This window comes from Myotis yumanensis, unplaced genomic scaffold (assembly GCF_028538775.1).
Source record: "Myotis yumanensis isolate MYYU_CA2020_CCGP unplaced genomic scaffold, mMyoYum1.0.hap1 SCAF_4, whole genome shotgun sequence".
NCBI classification, from domain to species: Eukaryota; Metazoa; Chordata; class Mammalia; order Chiroptera; family Vespertilionidae; genus Myotis; species Myotis yumanensis.
Window position 1 is genome coordinate 74,605,462 of NW_027223755.1, and position 9,465 is coordinate 74,614,926.

General features: G+C 43.3%; 1 protein-coding gene across 5 annotated transcripts in view; it reads right to left on the reverse strand.

Moving 5' to 3' along the window:
* ZNF608 (zinc finger protein 608) overlaps positions 1–5,628 on the reverse strand; it is a 108,073-nt gene extending 102,445 nt beyond the window's left edge. For 2 of the 5 annotated variants that reach the window (XM_070412545.1, XM_070412548.1), the window contains exons 1-2: positions 3,026–3,195; positions 914–2,005 (exon numbers count right to left, since the gene is read on the reverse strand). In XM_070412545.1, the coding sequence (XP_070268646.1) occupies positions 914–1,819 (906 nt within the window). In that variant the 5' untranslated portion in view covers positions 1,820–2,005; positions 3,026–3,195. Of the gene's footprint in view, positions 1–913; positions 2,006–3,025; positions 3,196–3,407; positions 3,629–5,381 lie in introns of those variants that run through there. The other 3 variants (XM_070412546.1, XM_070412547.1, XM_070412549.1) reach the window with 3 other exon arrangements.
* Positions 5,629–9,465: the final 3,837 nt, after the last annotated feature.

Genomic DNA, 9,465 nt, shown 5'->3' on the forward strand with positions numbered 1-9,465 from the left:
ACAAAGATGTGCGGAAGGGTCCATATTGCCTAAGTCCACCATCCAAACTGCTCAAACGCAACACATAATTCTAGTCTCCTTTGGCTATGTTAGCACATTTCAGGAACACCGATCTACCAAATCTATTTCACTTTTTTTTTTTTTTAAACCAACCTTTCAGCTCCCTGGTCAAACTACGAATCTTAAATCTCCAGCTAAAAACTGGGCGAGGGAAGAAGGGTAGAATCCTACCTAGCGGCAACCAAAACCATCCCAGACTTTCTACACGGTTATGAAACCAATGACCCAAGGACATCAAGGTTGAGGTTTAATTCAGGACCAATAAAAGCAACCCATCCAAGGATGAGATCCTTTGACTTTCTGGTGAAAGTGACCAACGAAAAAAAAAATAAATGGATTGTGGGTGGAGTGTAAATTAGCATCCTTGACATACCTCTCCAGGGAGGGACCATGAACCCTGCACCTAAGGACACATCACCAGAAATACCAGGCCATGTAAATTAAAACAGAACACGGTTCTCCTTAGGGGAGAAACCAGGACAAGAGTCAAGTGGGTACATGCACAGGTTTTCTATTAAAAGCACACCACGACTGACTGGCTGGCTGGGAGGCTTCTGCAGGGCAAAAGGTACTTAGAACACCCAGCCCTCCCACCTGGGGACCCAAACACTAGCACCACAAGCAGCAGCAGCAGCAGCAGCAGCAGCAGCAGAAGCGAGAGCTAAACACAGCACCCAAGTAAGCTCCCCCACACCGAATGGTAAGGGAGAGGATGCACGTAATAGAAATCTCACAAGAAACCAAAAGCACAAATAAGAAGTGCAAGGCACACAGAGGCACACCCCTCACACACACCCACACAGAGGCACACAAAGAGGAAAGTGGGAGATCGAGGAAGGCGACTTTATCCTACCTTCTCCGTTTTCAGTTTCTTGATTCGCCTGTGGTTCTCCTCCTCCTCCTCTTCCTTCTTTACCAACATACAGTTTCCCATGAGCCCTGAATCCGGGGCACTTTTGCTAACTTCCCCTGCAGCCACGCCGCTGCCACTCCCAGCGCCCCCGCAGTGGAAGGGGCTCGCGCCACCTCCATTGCTCTTGGCCCCAAAGCCATAGAGGTGCCCCCCAGAAGGGGCCTGGCCGCCACTGCCATTCTGGTGGCCCTGCAGCAGGTCGTGCTTGTCCTTCCTGGATTTCCCCGCATCCTTATCCCGCTTGGCGCCTCGGCTGCTCTGGCTTTTACCTGGTTTCTCCTCTTTGCTTTTCCCGCAGGAGGCCGCCCCCGCGGTGACAGCGGAGGTGCCGGTGCCGGTACTATTGCTGTTTGGGTTGCCGCCGCCGCCGCCGCTCACACTTTGACCCAGCGCTGAATTCATGCCAGTTGCCTCTCCAGGGCGCCCTTGGACTTCCTGCCTCTTGCCAGTGCTGCTGATCTCGGGAATCCCATACAAGGCAGCAGAAGGCAGAGATTTATTAGCATCCTTAGAAGTTTTACTCCTTTTCACTTTTGATTTGCTGGTCTCTTTGTGTGAATTCCCCTGGGGAGCAGAGGGCTGAACAGAAGCAAATTTTAGGCCATCAGCTAAGGCTGCAGTAGCACCGGCCCCACCGGAGGCCAGACCTCCACAATCCTTTGAGTTGCTACTGCTAGTGGTATTGGTGGAATTATTCATCTCAAATTTCTGTCTGTCCTTCTCCAAATCAGCGTCCAAATCAATTATTAAATTTCCAACCCCGATTTCCCAATCATCACCACTGTCATAAGTATCAACCGTATTTGGATCCACACCTTTTCCTGCAGTAGAAATGTTCACTGACATCCTGAAGATGAGCTCTCTAGAATAAAAATCCGATGAACTTTCCTTTGGAGATGAGGGGACATTCGTTTAGCTCCGCTGGGCTTTCTCTTAGGGGAAAAAAAAAAATCTTCTAATCTTCCTCTTCTTTTTCCTGCCCCAGGAATGTGTCCAGGGATTTTACACCCTTCAGTCCAGGTCCACCTTTTCCTGTGAAGGGGGGAAAAGTCGAATATTTCTTGTCTGGGTGTTACCAGAATAAAAAAGGATTATCACTGGGGGAGTCGGTAAGGGGTACAGGGAAGGATGGAGAGTAAAGTGGCTCATGTATTGTCTCCACAGTCCAATATCAGGTATAAAGGAAAATAACCAAACCCCAAAAACATACCCACGACAGTAAGCATCTTACAGTAGCTAAAAAAGAAAGTCCCTTTAGCAACAACACAAACAAAATCACTTTTTCAAAGGCATTAAATTATCTTAAGGATCTGAGTCAATTCCAGGTTAAAAAAAAAAAAAAAAGGAAAGAAAAGAGCTTAAGAATTTTTTTCTAGCACATACAAGTGATATCTCAACCCCAGACACACAGCACGAACACTCAGACAAGAGGGAGGAACACGGTTTTAAACATCCCTAAGCATGTCCTAGATCTTGCCATTTAAAAGAGCAGACCCTGGAAGTTCTCTGAGGTTAGTTTCAGAATTATGTTGCTCTATTTTCCTTATTTCTAATTTTATTATTTCTTTTTACAAACTGGGCATTCTGGTTTTTGTTCCCAGTAAGGAACAGAAAAAAACAACCAATAATCCAACCCCCCCCCCCCATACACAGCCCCTCCCCTCCTATCCTTTCTTCCCCAACAGTTTATACAATTTTTTTTAAATACACACAACATGTCTTTAAGAGCATTTCTCTATAGAAAAGACAGTGTTAAAGAAAAAGTGAAATATCTGCCTTTCGATTAAAAAAAAAATACATCTAAACAATTCTACCACAGTCCCAAGTCACAGACTTGCTCAATCTGTTAAATATGGTGCTACTGACTGTACAGGGAACCTGATTAAGACATACACTTTAAGTGATCTGCGCCAAGGTGGCCTCAATGACCGCAAATGAGTGTGTGTTTGACAAAGATCAGTTAAAACGGTTTTTAAAGGGATCAGCCCCTTTTTAACAGTTGATTGTCAAGAAAAATAAATAAATATACATACACACACAGACATTGCTTACCTTTAATCCTTTATCATTTTTTAATTAGGCCAGCAAATCAAAATGCCTTTCCCACTCCACTCGGCAAACAAGCTTGTGCCTCATTTTACTTAAACACCAAATGATCAAGAAGGAAGAAACCAAACAACACATCTCAGCCAGAATAATCACTCGATAACATTATTCCACCTCCCCACCCCCCCCCCTTTTGGCAAACGGATCAGGAGTCCTTTTCTCCTTAAAAAAAAAAAAAAAAAAAAAAGTGTCACTGTACAGCTGGAAGATAATGTTTCACATTCATAACAGAAGCACCAAAGGTTTTTTTTTTCCTCTTAACAAGCATCGAGAATAATTGTGTTTTTTTAAAAAAAGAGAAAGTTTAGAGAAAAAAAGTTTTCCCAACTTCTCATTCCGCCTTCAGTTCCAGACTTCAGAGTCACCGTGATCAGTAAGTAATGATCCCATGTAGCAAACCTACAGGCGTCCGCTAGTAACAAGACAGAATGTGCTAACATCGGGATAAATTAGTGAAAGGGAAGAAAGAAGAAGAAGAAAGGACTGAAAATCTGGGCTGGATTCAGCCTGTTAGTCGGGAAGTGGCATTTTTCCGCCCGTCCTGACAGATTTGATTTCTTGAACTAACTTAAGAGGAAAGGAGGGGGAAAGAAGAGGGGGAGCAGGAGGAGGAGGAAGAAAGGATGGGATGCGTCGCGGAGCCAGAGGAGAAAAAGAAAAGGTGTGGAGGGGGAGGGGAGCAGAGGGTTCAGCGAGCTGATGAGCCAGTTATAACAGCTCTCGCTCAGGGCGGGGGGCGTTGGGGTGGGGAAGGGAAAATAACGGCGTTTAAAATTGGTTCAGCCTTCGAAACCTAAAGGATGTGATGTTTTCCTGTCTTATGTTGTTTTAAGAAAAAGGAACCGAGTTCCTAGTATAGTCCCCGCGGGGGAAAAATCCGCTGTCGCTCAAGCCAATCAGTCAGGCGGTAATTCGATAATTAGAGTAAAAAAAAAGATTTTTTTTTTCAAGCGACCTTCTCCAGGACAGTGTTCCCCATTTATAGTCACAGCAAACGGTGCGTCTCCCTTTTATTTATTTTTCTCTTCTCCTTCTCTTTCGCCCACCCCCTCCTGTGTTTAGTCAGATGGCCCGGGAGCTTGGCTTAGTATTTTTAATTAGCTGGCGTTTGGAAGCTAAAAGCAGTAATGAATTGTTGATGGATTGGAAGTGGAGAGTCGCTTTGCTGGAAATGTCGGGGCTGGGAGAGGGGGATGGGCGAGTTAGCAACAACCAACCATCTAAAAGGAGCGATTTTGTTACAGTGCAAGCCTTTCACATCACGTGAGGATCAAGGGCTCAATTGGTTGTCGTGAGAACAAAAATGGTGACAAGCGTATCAAGAAAATACTGATCTGCTCTTTAAAAAAAAGCTGAAGGTCTCTCCCCTCCCTCCCCCTGCACACACTCTCCCCACCGCCGCCTACCCACCCACCCCCTGCAGTGGGCGCAGCTACAAGTTATGAATGTGAAACATTTCTCGCAGATCTAGGCTCTCGGAAGTTCGGAAGGAGTGAAATGTAATGAGCACGAGAGCAAAGCAGATGTTTTAAAGAAACACCTTATAAACCTTTCCTCAACTTATCTCCAATTTGTAGGCTTTCCCAAGGGGCCAGGGACAGGGACGCCTGGGCGAGGGAGGGAGGCACCTCGACGCTACTTTGGTTTTAGGGAACCCCCTCCTGTCTTAAACAAAGAAAAATATTTTGCTAGCTCCAAGCCAGGTCCTGTAATAAACACACCATTGTTACTATTTGTGGGTTTGTTTGGGTTGGGTGGGGCTTTTTTTTTCTTTCCTTAATGGTGTTTTGCTGCTTGCTTTTTTTTAAGGAGGAGGAAAATGGTCATTATAACCATTACATGTAATGGGTGACTATGCCCTTGCTTAATATTAAATTATTAGGCACTAGGATGTGACAGGAGACTGAAATCGTCTTGTTTTGCCCTTGCCCCCATTTTCCTGGCTCGGTTTGGAAGGTCTTGCCCAGCGAGGCTCGGAGAGGGAGGGGTGGAGGTGAGCCCCAGAATGGACATTGCAGATCAGGATATGTAACTGTGTCACTTTAATTCTCCTTGGGTTACAGCCCAAAAGGTAATTTACTCTAAGTTACCCCGAGTGCCCAGTCAAGCTTAATTTGTGTGAAGAAGTTACAAATGCTTCACCCTCCACTGGCTAAAATTCACCCTTCTTGGGTTGTTGTTCTCAATGCAAAAACCAAACCCTGTAACTAGTTCCTCATTTCAATGCATAAAACTCGAACATTCCCCTGCATGAAGTCCCCGCTAAGTGCTATATAGAGACACACCACGCAACCGTACTTACGGTCTGTATTGGATCGAGTTGACCTTTTCCTTCTAACTGCATTGAATGTATTTGGTTGCAGCCGCTTTATTTTGGAAATTATAATCTCTTCAACAAATTTATTATTAAAGAAGATGGACCAGCAAATGTCACAGACTGTCCTGTGTATTTTTTATCAAAGCAAAAATTAAAAGAAAAAAAAAGAAAAGAAAAATCCCCCTGGTGCACACGCACAAGCTTGTTCTGCAACACTGAAATCAGGACTGAAACACAACACACACAGGGGGAGTGGAGCAAAAGGAGCTCTCAGCCTCTATACCTGAAAGGGACTTTTCTTTGTTCCCATTGCCCTTTCGCACTGGGCCAATCAGAGAGCAGCTTTTATGAAACTGGGCTCTCTCATTGGCTAGCTGCTTTCTCTTGGCTACTGTAGGGGGTTGAGAAATACACACGTATAAAACACACACTGAGAGCGGGTGGGGGTGCGGTGGGGGGTGGTTGTGGAGACAAAGCGTTTTATTTTCCAACCAGATTGGGGTAGAGGAGCCTCCTGCAGTAAGAAGGGGGGGAGATGGGGCGCCCATTTCAATTACTACATCATTCACCTAAAACACTTACTTATTAAAACAATTCTCAAACAGGCTGCGAGGGGGGGATGTCGGTAAATACGAGTTTGATTGTGTTATCTTGTGGGAAATAATGTATGTGATCTCTCGGTGGCGGAGAAAGCCAAATGAGCCACGGGGGCGGTGCTGGCTGTGTGGCAGTGGCTGCAGGCGTCCTGTTGGCTTCCCTTCCTTGTAGCAAGGGCTCGGCAGCGCGAACTCCCGAGACTGATTTTCCGTATAGCAGCTCTGGCTTTCCCCCCTCCCCCACCACTTTGCCCTTCTTCCATTTCCCCCCAGCTCTGTCTCTCTTTTTTACTCGCTGATTAAATAAGAAAAATCGATCTGGGGGTAAAGGCGGTGGTGGGGAAACAAGTAACCCTTTTGTTTCCAGTCTTCGGGTCCAGCAGCACTGACGTGCGAGCGCTGGCAACCATTTAACCAGCACTAAGTGAATGGTTCTTCCCTGGAATTAGTAACAAATCTTTCCCACCTGGCCCTAGGTGGCTCCAAAAAAATGCAAAATAAAATAAGATCCCAGCCAACCACATTCACACCTCAGGCCAGCCTCATTTTTTTAAAAAAAAATCTATCTGTGGGAGATAAAATATACTGGGAAGATTAACCCATTAAACAGTGCCAGTCAGCATTTTTAAACCCACGGATTGTCAGAGTTCCCCTTCCCCCAAATCTTTAACCTTTCCCTGGGAAGGGGGATGGGTGGGGGTGTCAAAGTCCTCTGAGCTACAGAGGACAACCCATCAAGAATACAGAAATATTTTAGAATGTATTGTGGGACAAATGCCAGCAACCAAGTTAATAGGACTCTGAGGTCACTGGATAAGAGAGGTTAATATGAAATAAGTTCAGTATTATACTGTAACAGGTGATATACTTAAGCTAATGTATTTGTATATATTAAGCCTTTAGAGCATTTTTATTTTTACATTTTTATTGCTATTTTCCAGTACTTTAAGGAGCTATAATATGGAAAGTCTAAAGTCCAGAGGTGGTCTGAATTTAATCGAAAGCATCATGATCCCAAATATTAAATATCTAGTGCTACTGGGATTGTAATTTCCACCTCACAATTGCAATTTAAGATTGTCTCAACTGATCTGAATGGACATATAAAGTGAACTACTGCTAGCAGAAGATCCTTATGACATAAATATTCAGGGATAACTTTGTAGATCAATAAAAATATTTGTCACGTGTTTTAAGTACTGTCTATTTACTCATTTTTTTTAGTTTTCAGTATATTTAGCTCATACGAAACTATTTGTTACTATTTGTTTCCCACCTAGGGCCAGGTGGGAAAGATTTGTTACTAATTCCAATTACTTGTTTCACAATCCAAGATGAACTAGATTTGATGCTGCAAACAGTAATAAAGAGCCGTGTCCACCCTTTTCTAAGGTATATTAACTAGAGAAATGCAATCCATAATAGTCCTTAGAACTCCCTAAATAGGTCTGTATTCAAGTCAAAACAAAATAAAATAGGGCAAATTAGATATTTGATGTCCACTTACCCTCTGTTTCAGTTTTGGTATTTTTATATTTTTTAATGTACAGCTTTTACAATCTGTGCATGTCCCATTGACAATAATACAGCACCATATGGTGATTTCTAACTTCTCTTCTTTTAGAAGAGGGGTTCCTCAATGGACCAGATCCCTCTTGGGCACTTTCTCTGTCCCTGGAGCATCATCTGTATTTCAGCCTTTCCAAGTCTGTGACTACCCCATATGTTATGTCAGTTCTGAAAAATCAATGGTTAGCTCTCAAAACAACTGGACTTCAAAAGGCATAGACAATAAGATCTGGTGAAGTTGGAATAGGGTAAAAGCACTCCTCTATCACACTGCCGTGATAAAAGCAAACCACAGGGCCTGCAGCACAGATCTAGTAAAACTAAAACCAAAGTGTAGGCTTTCTAATACTCAAATAATCTGATGTAACCCTAACTTTAACACCTAGCCCTAAATCTTAAACCTTTTGGATAAACTGGTTAAAGATTGAGGTTTACACCAAGCTCAACCACATATTTAACCCAAACCATTTCCATAAATCAAAGCATTTTCCTTCCATTCCAACATCTCCGCACTCCATTTGCACCCGCCTCTACCTCCTGCCCTCTTTCTTCCAAGAGACTTGAATAAACCACAGTTGTTATGCTAGCTTTGCATGTGTTTGTTTTGTGTTGTTTGACAAGAGCCAATCAAGAGACATCAGAGGGCTATCAGCTAATTGATGACTGACACTAAGATAATTACCAGCTTAGAAAACTGGAGCCACTCTCTTCACAAAATTGGGAAGTTCAACTATATTTTGAAGAGACAATTTTATGTTTATCTCTTATCACGATAACAGCACACCCGTCTCCCTACTAATATCCACATACATATATTTGATAATACTAGTGCCGTTTTGTATAATATGTGCACTTTGTAATTTTACCTTTTAGTGAGGTAGAGGGGAGGACCTGTCTGGAAATGAATCTAGGAGGAATGGAGAGCTTGGGAGCATGAGGGTAGTGTAGAAGGAGCAGGTAACTGGTGTTATCCCATCTCCAATCACTACCACCACCAGCTCTGCCCCTGCACTTACTGCATTGATTACCAGGTACTCAGAAGGTCCTGGAACAAGATTTTTCCTCCCTTTTTAGTGCAGAACTACACAAAGCTGAGGAGGTCCGGGCTTCAAGCAATAATACAGGAAAACTCTGTGGTCTTTTTTTTTTTTTTTTTTTTTTGGTGCCTATTTCCTCTGATTTCTGGTATATTATTAAGGATCAGAAATAATTTCTTGGATTTTTGATTTTTGGAAGGGACTCTATACCTGGTTCTAGCTTTTCTAAATCTATGCCAACATTGACATGAGATTTATTCAAGGTCAAGGCGAAAAAGTAGGAATCAAAGTTATAAAAAAAATAAAACATGTCTGGAAAGGGCTTAATTTATGGGGAGAGGAACTTAATTTAGACATGATGAGAAACTTTCTGGCTGCTCAATTAGATTGTGAAGAAAAAAATTCTTACCTTTGTAGAGTTGCTTATGAACAGATCTGCCTCCAGGCAGTGGGCAGGTGACCTGCCCTGGTTTCTAGGGGATATAGAATTGGTGATTTATTAAACACCCACACAAACACTAAAAGGTCTTCTTTCCTTTTACCTACAGGTACCATCCTAACTTCCTGTCTCTGAAAGGTCTTTCAGAGAAAACTCTCTCTCTACCTTCTCACTCACGCTTACTGACTCCAATTAAGGTTTCTGTGGAATATTTTTAATAATATCCATCTTTAGACAAGTGTCACCAAAAAGAGGTGAGCAGTGTTCTTGGTCAAACACGTGACATTTTCGCACTATCCTGAAACATCACTGGACCGAAATAAAGTGCCACGAAGAAGGTGTCCAATGAAGAGAGAGGACCCTGCATGTGAAAACATTTCTGTTCCTTCAAGGTTGCTGGGGGGTCGTGTTAGAGAAGAGAGACACCC